Genomic DNA, 13525 nt, shown 5'->3' on the forward strand with positions numbered 1-13525 from the left:
TTAAGATGTTCACTAAAGTTAGTCGTGATGGTTCAAACTCCCAAGTTTGGTTTTACTTTTATGGTGTGATCTCAAAACTCTTGATTGAATTCCAAATTGTAGGAAATGAAACCAGAGGGGTCCCTACTGTTTTCATTACATAACATGTTACCATTTTCTTTAAGTAATAGCAAGAGTAAAGTTCCTCAATTTTTTTTTTGCTGCTGTGATGTTTATATGAAGGTTACATAAGCAACATAAAGTATTTATCCTGTCTCACTTTCTTTCAGTTGAAGTCAATGCTGTGATTTCACCCCGTTCCATTGCTGAAGCGAAAATAACGACCAATCATCTTCATGTGCTTTCATTGAATTTGACAGTTTTATGATTATTTGCTTCAGACTATCCTGGTTTCCCTTCCTCTTGCTGTCCCCCATTCTTATCTTTCCGCATACCTCTTTTATGTCCTCCCTCATGTTGCTCTTATGTGAATTACTGAAGCCAGTTCGCCGCTCACATTTACCGCGTTTAGTTTTTGTGACTTCCTGTACATGGAACACAAAACTATTCAAGTGTTATCGGTGTATGTGTTTGAGTTTATCCCTCCCGAAACGTTCAACACAATTACACAACATGTTGGGTATGTTCCTTTGTGGGGAGACGATCATTATTAAAAATCAAGGTTCGGAAGCAGTCACATCCGGGTGTTCCAGGCTTGGTCCCCGCTGATTCAATCATTGCCAGATTTGTTCATGCTAATTGCACGCATGCTGGCCAGCCCTGGATGACATCATGCGCCCACATACAGCAAGTCGGTTACAGCTTCTTATTGTCATAATCTGGCAAGGCTCTGGCAAATGTGGGTGAGCTGGATCATTTGATTCGTCTCCTGAACCCATTCACATTCCTCTCCAGAGACCACAGCAATTGGTCGGACACCATTGTGTTTCCATGGCTACGGTCCAAAGCAGAGGCGGGGAATGTGTCACCACCTGGCCATACCAGCTGCTCATGCACTTCTGTTGTGGCATGACAGGAATATGTGTGTGTGTTTGTGTGGCACCCTCAGTGAGAGCCGAGGATTGTCAATGGCATTCAATGAACATCCTTGGCCTAAATCTATCCCAATCCTTGCACTCGTTGACCTCTCGGTTACGCAAGGTGATGTCGTCCAGTTGTGTCGTATTTATAGATGTGTTTTAGTACAGCACAGCAAGTTTACGACCCACAGAAAGGGGAACTGTTTGATGTTGTCCATGTATCTTGTCTCAGAGACTTAAAATGTGCAAACCTCCTTATTGTTCTTACAGACTACCTACTTTTTAATTCTTGTTTGACATTTAGAATTTGGTGTGAAGTTTCAGATAATCACAATCTGTCTTTCTTGTGCACCATCATGATTTGTGCGTGTGTATGTGTGTATACTGGGTGGAGATCCAATCATTCTTCCGACCCAATTCCTCTCATTCCATTCCGTTGTCTGTTTAACAGATGAAGTCTTGATTGCTTGCTGCAATCTGTGGTGGTGCATTCATAAAAATTCAAGTCTATTGAAAGTGCAATGCAGAGCTGTGATCAAGATGAATTTTGCTTTGATGCATTCATTCCATGGGATTTTGATCCTTGTTAGTTTTGCTTCACTACCTTTATTTGCCAAGTGTCGTTCTGCTCCAAATCAGCTCGCTGACCTTGCCAGTCAGTCGCAGGGCACAACCATTCACACTCACATTTGCACTATCACTGGGTGGGAACTGAAACCTCACGCCGTCCACACAGAAGTCCAACCAATGTGTCACTACACCACCAGTGTTCCGAAATGGAAAAGTACTGACATTTCTACCAAGCAGCAAATGAAGGCTTAAACAATCCACAAAAAAGACAGATTGGTCGTTTCTCAATATAAATAATGCAAAGTGCGTTAAAGTGAACTGGTCAAGTGCATTTTTTCTCGAAATGTATTGTAGAACGTCGTCTCTTTGTAACTCCTGACGTGTTTCTGTGATAGCAGCACAAAATCCATCTTGGGATGTATTCCCTGACAAGTCTTCACAAGTATCCAACCGATGCATCTTTGGTTTAAGCTAGCAAAAAAAACATCCGGGTCTCCTGTGGGTTCTTGGTTTATTGGTACTTTCAATTGGAACCGTACTTAGGCCGCAACATTTCAAGAGACCGCAATAACGTAAGAACAGACAAGAACGGCCAATTGAGAAAGATTTGGGCTTGACTAGCACAGCCCCTGACGGAAATGATGAAAAGGTGTGTCTCCAAACCTTTGTCTATATACTTTTCGTGTGGCTGTTAGTCCCAGTCTTTCATTCACAGCTCATTCTTTCTTTCTTTCTTTCCTCCCCTCGTCTGTCTTTTGATTCAGCCAGGCTTGTTGTATTATTGGACCGCGGCCAAGACTGCCACCATGGACCATTACAGAACACAGTATGAACTTGTGAGGGAGGAATGAGATGTAAAAATGTAAAACTGGGACTATTCTGAATTAACCACGCGTGGAAATGAAGTCAGTGAATGAACATGTATTTAAAGGTGTTGCTACATTGCTCCAAGTTTTATTTCCTGTCTGTGGCCACATTGCTGTGCTTGTTTTCCCTCCCGTTCGTTAGCTTCAAACTATTTCAAGCACAAGGCCTCAGATCCAAGCCAGGGACTTTCCTTTACCTCACCATGGGCTGAACAAATGACGAGTTCAGACTACACTTAGTTTTCTCGGACTTTAGAAATGGATATTTTACTGACAGAACATGCTGTAAACCAACCATAGCGTGCCGAGCAGCCTGGACAGTCATCGACAACAGAATGCTACGTCACAGTTCCTGGTCTATGGTCCTACTTTGTTTACGTCTTCCATTACTGTCTCTTTTCACTGATGATGTCACAGAAATGTCAAAACAAAACTCAGCTTACTTCTTCCATGACGATGGTACAACTATTGAAGGAGGCATATTTGAGTCAAACTAAAAAAAATAAGGTGTTAGATTTTTTACTTTATTTTCGTCAACATTCCAAGTTCATTTCGAGTAATGCCCAACAGATATTTCAGCATATTTCCACCCAGACTATCCATCTCCCTGTCCAGATTTGGAGCGTCCATAACTCTAACCTTATCCATCAGGACATTTCTGTCCAACTCACAGCAGAAGGCCTTACATTCAGCCCCACGCCAAGAAAAACAGTTCTGCCTGACAGAGAAGCACAAATACGGTCTGGCTGTTAAGCAAACAGCACGGACCCCACCAGATGTACAAATCACATACCGCATCACCATTTAACACAACACTAAGACACAGGTCATGGTGTTTTTGACTCCAACCCAATGTTAATTCTTCCCCAGGCCCCTCTGAAATGTGAAGCTGACACAACACATGCACGCGGACCTCCGTATCCTCCTCTGGTGATTGCCATGCCGATACCCGTTACCCTTGAAACATATGGCGTGCTTTGTTTGTATACTGGATCGCTGTCTACCTCCACTGTGAAATGTAGACTAACACAGACGCAGAGTTGTTGAGCTAACAGAAAGTCGTCGGATTGCATTTAAGAGCACGCGTGTCAGGAATGTGCCTCCCCTTCTCTACTAGTAACCAGCAACAACACACACACACACACATGGCATTGTACACATATCACATGTCCTGTATGGTAATCTCATAATTTCTGTCAGCAGGACTGTCGGTCTTTTGTTTAAATGACAGCTCATTATTGCATTTATCACAATTCTCTGACATTTTAAGATGAAGGCCAAGGAAAAGACACAGGTCGCATTTGAATGGAGAGGTTAATCATGCGTGTAAGAAACACATTTGAAAAAGTCTTCAAGCAGTCTCACACTCTCCAAGTAAACACACACACACACACACACAAGTTCGGAGCCAATAACTACCAGCCCACCACTGCTGTAAATTCCTCCAAACCACACCATAAAGCTGATTTTAAACACCATCTGTATTTCTTTACAGACAGACGTTATTTGTGCCCGTGTATGTGTAACATGTGTGTTCTTGTTTGATTAAATTATCTCATCTCGTACTTACCAAGATTGTCGTTGTTCCCGCTGTAATTCTTCACATTGTCAACTCATGACTACGCCAATTTTGTACCCAACGCCCACTGTCAAATTAGTTTCTCCCAGTCACAAACTCTGTTTTCATTTTTTTGCCATGAGTGTCTGTGGTTTTGGTAGGAGCTGAGTGAGGATTTAAACTTTTTTTTTTGCTTGCAAGGCGGAAAAAAAAACGCTGTTGAAAGAAAAGGCAGCAGTGCAAAATACTTGAGGATTTAATGCTTGAATGAGTGTTGAAGTATTGATAAAGAGCAATGTAAAAAAGGTGTTGAAAATCTCATGTTGGCTGTTGAACAGTGAAGTGGAGTGAAACAAATGTAAAGAAAGATTCAGAAAAAAAGGAATTTGAATCCAGGAGTGGTTTGGCACACATTATGCTGAGGTTTAGTTTTGGCCTTACTCCCTCTTGTGTTACATCCAAATGCAAACATCTTCAAAGAAACACATGCTCACTCACTAATAGTCAAAATCATTCATACATGCTGAATTGGTATTTTCTTTTTTATCCTGAAAATGTCACAGTGAAGAACTAGTGCGAGTCGATTCGATTCGATTCGATTCCCTATGGTACAGCAGAGGATATGAGACAGTGTTCTTGTCATTTTAAAATATGAATTAACTTGTAAGTACTGGACATGTGGGCTTTCATTTAATAACATATCCCTCCAATAAAAGACCAATCGATACATATCTCTGTTTTAAAGGGGAACGATTCAATTGGGTTCACTTCAATACACTCCCATCTTTTAAATCGAAACTGATTTTCTGTTTCAAATTAGTTTTCTACCACATGCCTGAAAACTTGTATTATTTTACACATCACGTTTAATACTGTAGGGATAACCGTTTTGCTGTTGGTAAAACTATTTTTAAATTCATCTGAAAGATTAGTTGCTTCAGATAGGTGGCTAGTGGGTGACACTACTTGCGGAAATCTTTTTTTATGTTTTTATCATCTCAATGTATTTATCTATTTTCCTGAGTCAAGTCAAAAAAGAAGAAAATATCTTGCGTAGATTTTATGTACCGTAAAATTCCTCACCATAAATTTGGGTTCTTCTCAAGAAAGATGCAAATCACTCATCACCCTCTCTCCCTTTCTCTAAAAGATGCTATTAGAGGCACCAGTGGCCATGTAATCACTCTGGCTTTCCCACAGGAACACATACACGCACCTACCTCGGTAATTACCGCTGAAGATGAGGTCCATAATCAGTGTAATCCCAGAGAATTGAGGATTTAGTCAGTGAATGGTGGGTCAAGTGATGCTGCGTGGCGCACCATCAGTTGTGGGATGTTGTTTGTTTTATGTTCTTAATGCCTTCTAGTTATTAATTGATTTAACGCCGCTCGCTCAATTGGGTACAAGCATCCTGTCTAACGCAGTTTGCAGACACGCACTCGACACAAACACCCTCACTGCTGCACAACTCGCTCTCCATGTAGGGTGTTTTTTACGCTCTGCAGATCTCTCATGATCCACCGACGATAGCGTCTGGCCCTTGAAATCAACTTGCTTCCCATTCTTTGTCGTTACTTCCCACTTGCCAGTGTCTGATAAAACTAGCATCTTATTAGCATAGGTCAGTATTTCATCCGGGCTTAACTCTACTTTAAACTTGCGCCGTAATCATATTCTTATTGCTGGATAAATACAAAAGATGGCCTATAAATGTATGCATGCAATATCCTGTACATTGATATTCGCTCAGCAGTTGTTAATGTGTAATGTTGTTTCAGCTGACATATTCCATAAGGGAATTTGTGCTCCGCCTCCGAGTAAGAGAAGGTCTTTCCTCATTTGAATGGCGCCGCTAAAAAGGTTCAGTTGGGACGCTCAATCTCATTTTATTGTATATGATAATGTTGTGGTGCAATTTCTTCCACCGTTTGCGAGACGGCGGATAAAATCAGGCATAGTAAGGCGCCATAAGATGCGCGTGTGTGTCTACGCATGTAATTCCTTGCAGGTGATTGAGTTAGTGTGATATAGTGCTGGCTGGAAGATGAAATGCCTCCACCATGCTGTGTGTATAGTGACTCGCTGCGCTCACTTTATCTGACAACTACTAGCTAAAGATGCTTAATTTGAACGGGAAGACGAAGGAATGGGAAAAACAGGTAGTGATACTTGAGAGACAAATGAGGGGAAGAGAGAGTGTGTGCAGCAGTGATGATAAATTAATGACAAGATACGTAAGGCTGGATTTACTCTGCAGGTCTTCTGGAGGAGCTTTGTTCAAATGTAGTACTATTTATGTTGTTTGGCAACAATTTGCAGCAACACATGGAAGTTCCATCCATCCATCCATCCATCCATCCATCCATCCATCCATCCATCCATCCATCCATCCATCCATCCATCCATCCATCCATCCATCCATCCATCCATCCATCCATCCATCCATCCATCCATCCATCCATCCATCCATCCATCCATCCATCCATCCATCCATCCATCCATCCATCCATCCATCCATCCATCCATCCATCCATCCATCCATCCATCCATCCATCCATCCATCCATCCATCCATCCATCCATCCATCCATCCATCCATCCATTTTCTACCATTTATCTGGGTCGGGTCACGGGGGCAGCAATTTCAGCAGGGAAGCCCAGACTTCCTTCCCCAGCCACTTTGTCCAGCAAAAGGTCACAGTCTCGCACATGAATAAGTACAGTGCAGATTGGCAGGTGAAGAGCCAAGCCTGTCAGTCTGAGTCGGCACGACAAGTAAACAAGAGAGGACAAAGGGATTCAAGTCACCCTTTTGGACTTGTCAATGGCTTAATGGTTGTGAAATTTGTCAGAAAGTAGCTGCTTTGGTGTTAACAAGGGCTGTCCAAATGTCTTATTTTGTCACCTGTGTCGTCAAATGAAGTTGTTTCAACTTTACTTTTGATCCCTGTGTTGCGTTTGTCCCCTGTTAATTGACAGCTCACTTATTTTCTGAGTTTTGTCATGTGATTTTTACAAGCTGAGCCAAGTGGCAAAATGGCTGCCTCTAAGATGGATAAAAACAAGTGGATTGCACTGATTAATTTTTACTACGCAAACACAATATTAATCAGAATACCGTGTTTGGACTAGTAGACTATGTTGTAATATTTTTGGGAGAAATTAAATGGTAGCGCGTAAAGATCAGGGTTGCCTGATCTTAAAATACCCTCAGGCCGAGACTGTTATGATAGCTGTCACACTAACATTCCACAGAGTGTGTTCTTGTGTGTTTTATATGTAGATACACACCACCTCCATCATTTGTCTGTCATGACGCTGTTGAAAGAAAGGCCGCGTGGTCCGGCTGACCCACATATGGTGCTAGTTTACCCCCAGTTAATCCAAGTTGGCTGTATATGTTATAAAAATGTGTACGTGCATTTGCTTGCATCTGTGGGGTGCGTGCGATGAGGGATTTGTCCGAAAGATGTGGAAGGTTGAGCACTCAAGCGTGATGCTCCATCTGCCCTCATCTTTTCACCATTAGGACATAAGCACACAAGCCGGCAGAATCGTCAAATAAACACCCTTCCAATTATTGAGGGCATCAATTATGTGTTTGACCTTAACTGCACAGACAATGATGGAAAAGCTGTGCTTGCTCATGCTCCGTTTTGAAACTGATATTTTTTTTGTATTGCGTCTTGCTCTGCCCAAGTCCAAGCTCGCAATGCGATAGGACGTGACTGATTTCTTTGCTTTATCGGAACGCCTGCTGAAGACAACGCTGCGTTAAGAAAAGATGGACACGAAGCTATCATTAAGCGGTGAGGTAGTGCAAGTCTATTCATTAGGATTTGTGTGGAATAACCTTGTGGAATAGATCGGCGACAATGATAGCAAACAAGAATCAATGGTAGAAAATGCATGTGCAATACAGCCTTGAGAGGGAGGGGGGAAAAAAACATTAATGGCCGTGCACAATACTATCTTGACAATTGCGCAACATAAATAATACACACATGTCCTTCATGTTCATTTGTGTATGAGCAAGGTTTGAAAAGCGTATTTTCTATTATGTACAGATCAATAACCTGTTTGGATTTTTAAATATCTCATATAATGGAAATAGAAAAATCCCTGTCCAGGGTCAAATTGTGTTGCATAAATATTTCTGCCTGATTCTGGCTTGATAAAGTTTGTAAAATATAATTTACCATAGAACTGGGAAAGCTTTCAAGTATGAAGAAACATTTTTATGGATGAGGACCTGGTTTTAAGTGTTTCCATCCATTGGTAACTCTTTGATCCTCCTCGTGGCTCCGAACATAGCACAGGTCCTATAGAACCCTGACACATTCCCTTTCTCTGTCCATCACGCTCTTACTGCTTTCCTTTCTTCCCCTTTGTTCTGTTCAGGGCCATAGTGAATTCCCCTTTCCACAAAAAAAAAACACACTCTCATACATGCGGGGCCTCCTGCACATCAAAGTCAGGAATGTGAGGCCTTCCGCAATTATACGGGGCCAGACGTGCTTATGTCACGTTTAAGGTGTTAAATGTGTGCATGGGTACATTTATACCGAGCAAAATATGCTTTATGTTCATCCACATTTTCCAGATCGGTTTTAAAATGTCACAGCCGTTCCCTGATCGACATGCAAAGGTTAAAGGTAACGATGCGTTGAAGATGTTCAGCAGACCTGGAACACCTGGACCCTTTTATTCCGTGTTGTTCTACGCGAGGCTAATTTATGGCCTTTGAGAATTTCACAGTTATTTATTTCCATCCCTTTTTTTAGTTCTCTTGTTTAGAATTATGGAGATTTAGATTTTTAACTGATTCGAAATTTCCCGGCCCCTATTTGTTTCTTCCTAGCATATCTCAAGTTTTATTTCCACTCGGTCCATCACTTGTCACTGCCGGCACTGACAGGCATCATTCTCATCATTTTCATGCTACTGTCTTATCAGCCAGCTCTTTCGCTGTCATGGCCCGGCCGCCCCATCACTAGCTTGCTATCATCGGTGTCTATCTCAGCCAAGCAGGCCTTGTGGCAAGATATCTTGGCACTGGGTGGGTTGGTGGGAATGAGGAAGGTTGGAGGAAAAAATCCAGAGGTCAAATTGTGGCCACATTGCTTCTTGGTCATGTGGCGAATCTCACAATCATACTAAGCAGTAATTCCCAACTGGTGTTATCGGAATTCAGTGACCAGTGCAGGAGAAATTAATTCTGTTTGTGATCAGGTTTTGTGGACTGTCTTCAGTTTTGGAGGTTTCAGATGGCAAAAAAAAGGGCTCCACCCAAATGCTTCTATGTACGAGTCTGCGAAAGCATCCATCAAGTATTTACTGGAAAGCTTAGCAATGAAGAGGAGACAATGACTGAGTAGCACTGCCTCTGGACGTTGCATTGATTTCTTGACTTGATAAACATGCACAGCCACATCATGAATACGCCTTCAATTTCGACACGCTAAAAGAAGCGACGCTTGTAGATTGATGGGGCAGACGCGTCGATTTTTAAGGCTCCACACACAGTCATATTTTATTTTTTTCTATTAAGTTTGGCTGCCTTCTGGTAAACCGGTTAATAGATTGTGTTGCTTTTATCTCTTGTGCCGTTGGACTCAAACAATGTGTCCAATTCCTTCATCCGTCCATCCATCCATCATTGTGTCCATCCCCATGGATTATGTCGTCAGTAGTACACTTAAGTCTTCTTAGTAATGGTGTTCTCCTGCTGGTTTCAATATTTTCAGCTTTGGCTGTGCTCCCTTTTGGATAAATGGATATGAAACAATTTATTACTTCCTTTCACGGGTGGACTACCTTCAATTGCTTCCATTTTTTTTTTCCTTATACATTTCTCACTTTCCACAGTTGTGTTTTCACTGCATACAATATTCCTCTTGAGAGCGAAGGTTGAATGAAACAACAGCAGTAGGCAAAGGAGCAATTTGTCCCATGGTAAACTGGTACGCAAATATTTGCTGGCATTTCGATGTCGATGGAAATCTTTGGGTTGACGGTCACGATGCGCTAATGAGAGAAGCCCGCTGACAAGCTCGTCCACCCCAGCGTGTCATTCGTTGTTTTTTCTCATTTCTTCCTATCTCTTTAAAAATGATATTGTTATTCATTTCTAGTCCAGATAGGATCCATAACGCATTCCTTGTTTACTGCTCCATTATCTTGAAAATATTGTCTTTATTTCCGCTTATCGCCAGTGCTTTATCTCTCTTTTTGTTTGGGTTCTTTCTCTTGCGGAAATAATAGGACGCCTGTCTGTTCGTTTGTAAACAAATTTTTTAATATTTATATTGAGTTTTCCATCCACTATATTTCTGAGTCCATTTACATCCTGAGATACTTTTTACGGTGTGCATATCCAGCAATAACTGACTAATATGTTTGTTTCTAATCATGCTTTATCTTCTATATCAGAGCGAGCCTATTTGTCTGCTTGTCTTTGTATACATTTTCCAACTACTCATTGCCTGCTGTCCCTTTCTTGTCATTGTGAGCTGATAGCAGAGCGACTTGACAATAACGGAGAGATGCTACCCCCCCTCCCCTCCCCACCTCCCTCCCTCGCCACTGCTTTGTGATTTTCATTTGCTGCTGAGATGACTTTGGCTCACAGCCATCCCAGCCAGACAATCTTCCATCCTCTCTCTGCTCCATTACTGTTCACGTCTTGTTGAACTGTTCAGCAAAGATCACAAAGACACTTAGACTTGCAAGGCGCTACACAATGGTCATCCCTTTTTTTCCACATCAAGATTATTAAAGAGATTAGCGTGAGTCTTTCTGAGCAATGTATACTATTTTCCACTTTGTTTGATTTCATTTGCTTGGGAGATGTGTTGTTTCTTTGAAAGGTTGAGTAGTTTCCCTTTCCATTTATCTACTTGTGTAATCAAGTCTCCATAACTATAATCAGTAGCAATAGAATCAACACACACTATTGGCAAAGGCTTGCAATTAGGCCGATTTACTATGTCGAGCAGCCACTTTTCAATCAATTGTCAGACTGCATGGTTGCAGCGCCAGCGAGATGGATAAATAGCTGCTTGTGGATACGTGTTGCATTATTGACATTGTAGAGTCTGAGTTATGAGCTACAGTTTTCAGATGGAAGGAACATTTGTCTAATATCTAAAGGGCATTGTTGTGCTTATATATGCACTCTTGATTTGGAACAAGGAAATATTAAAATGATCCCCCCAAAAATTGCACCATGATTTATTTTCCATAATTTGTTGCATTGTCTGTGTTCCTCTTTTTAGATCTTGGTGAACTCTGTGAGTCCAAACCGTCCATCAGTACTCTATGAAAAGGTGACTTTAAGTGAAGGAGGAAGTCCCATGCTGAGAGACATGCTCTTCAGCCCGGACCAGCAGTACCTCTACACACTGACTGACAGACAGGTGAGTTTGTCCTTCACGTCTGTTTAAAAAAAATAATAAAAGCAAAACAGAAAAAGACAAAAAACAAACAAATAATAACAATCTGAGAAGAAATACACCAAATAGAAAAAATGTCTGTACGTCATTCTAAGGTTAAGCCATATCCAGTTTTTTTTCATGCTTATAGTACACGATATTATTTTTATGGACATTAATGCCTACATGCAGACGTAACACTTTCTTTTCTTCGGACCATTATCAACAGATAACCCCCCAGCCGCATTAAACATACACTTCAAGCAATTTTAATGCTACCCATACGAGCACCTCCCAGCTATATGGACCACACGAGCCAGCATGACCTCTAATAATGAACATGTACGCACACACAGACATACAGAGGGTGAGCGGTCACATGTGCTGTGTGTGTCTACACACCTATGGTCATTACCAGCCCCACCGCCGATGTCGACTCTGATGGTAGGACTCAGAGAGCAATAAGACGGGGGATTGGATGGTGGGGGGGTGCAGGCGGAGGCGAGCGTGTCACAGCTCTGTCGCTCCCCAGGCCCAGCTGCTCCCCTCATTTGTCTGTCTCATTAGCGCGCAGTGAGTGAAGGAAGCAGAGCCGGTGCTTGCATGATGCAAAGATGGCCTTTTTTAATAGATCTAAAGCGGCTGTCTGATTAAAACGGCCGAGATATATGTGTGATGTTTGCTTTTATGGAAGGTGTTGGAGACTTGGCAAATCTCCTCTGTAGCGAGCCAAGCAGAGGCTATTAAATTGAATCATATTTCTCAGTTAAAGACCCGTGGGCAAGGGCTTTACAAGAATTGACATGGTCATTTGTGGTGAATGAACTTTTTAGAACTTAGAACAAACTGCACTTAGTTGTTGTACTTTCATGTACACACATGCTTGTCTTGCTTTTTGTTAAATCGCCATTAATGGCTAGCAGGCTTGAGTTAAGCAGAGCAGGAGAGCGAGCGGGTTGCCAGGCCTGCTTTTTGAAGCCCCTCCCATCACTAATGACCTCCCATCACTAATGACCAGAGGGGAGCAATTCCTCCCTCTTGCCCTCCACCCTCTCCTGATTTTATCCGCTGCCCCCCCACCCTACTTGTACAAATCTGTCTCGACTGACACACACTCACACACGTTTCTAACTAAGCCCAAATTGAGTCCTCCCCTCTCAGCTGCCTTATACTGATCCCATTGCCGTGTTTTTAATGATCTCTCGCTATTACCCCCTTTTGCACCTCTGCTCAACACACAAATACGGCAATGCAATTGACAGCGCTGGATTTTATTTGCGACACACTGCAGGTTACTTTGCATGAGTCCGACGGCCATGCTCTTCTTTTCCTATCTGCTCATGACATGGACGCGCGTGCACACACGCAGTAGCTCTCTGCTGATCCTCAGTGGAGCGCGTGCGTGTCTGCGTGTAGCTGGTTGCCTGCAGGGGCTCCTCAGACAAGCCAAGAACATTAAGGTGTCACTGGACATATCCACCCGCGCGTAGCCCAAGTCAAGTCCTCCCTTTTCTCCATCCCTCCACACACACAGACACACACACAGACAAAGACACACACTGGCCGGTGAATCAGAGTTAGGGGCGAGGCTCTGTGATTTATGACTTGCTCAATTCCAGCTATATTCATCACTGTCATTATTATTGATAGAAGATATGACATCAGGAGAGGGCAGTCTGCTGAAAGTGTGTGTGTGTGTTGTGTGTCTGTGTGTGTGCGTGTGTGTGTATGCGTGCGTGCGTGTGTGTGCGTATAGTCGAACAGGGTGCTAATACAATACAAAGTAGTAAATGTCTTTCCATTAAAGTATTTTATATTGTTATTTTTGGACTGGAATTGATGTAATAGCCCTTTTGAAATATGTTGCAAACCAAGTCAGCAGCACCTACCAAAGCTTGTAAGCAGACTTACACGACATGAATTATGGAGAGATTTAAGACCCTTTTTCACTGAGCTGCGAACAAATGCGAGTGTTTCCCAAGATAGCAAACGTTGCGCTCTCGTCGGGGTTCATTCAAGGTTGCCCACGACTGTATCCCCTTTTTTTTAGTTTGCGTCTCGGAGGGAAACCAATGTG

The 13525-nt window shown here is 42.4% G+C and overlaps 1 protein-coding gene across 5 annotated transcripts in view; it reads left to right on the top strand.

The window, feature by feature from the left end:
• The window catches only part of plxna1b (plexin A1b), a 117120-nt gene that overhangs the window by 45487 nt on the left and 58108 nt on the right, over positions 1-13525 (top strand). For all 5 annotated transcript variants that reach the window (XM_049734845.1, XM_049734849.1, XM_049734848.1 and 2 more), the window contains one exon: positions 11293-11433. In XM_049734845.1, coding sequence (XP_049590802.1) covers positions 11293-11433 — 141 coding nt within the window. The remainder of the gene's footprint in view (positions 1-11292; positions 11434-13525) is intronic.

This window comes from Syngnathus scovelli, chromosome 11, assembly GCF_024217435.2.
Source record: "Syngnathus scovelli strain Florida chromosome 11, RoL_Ssco_1.2, whole genome shotgun sequence".
NCBI lineage: Eukaryota > Metazoa > Chordata > Actinopteri > Syngnathiformes > Syngnathidae > Syngnathus > Syngnathus scovelli.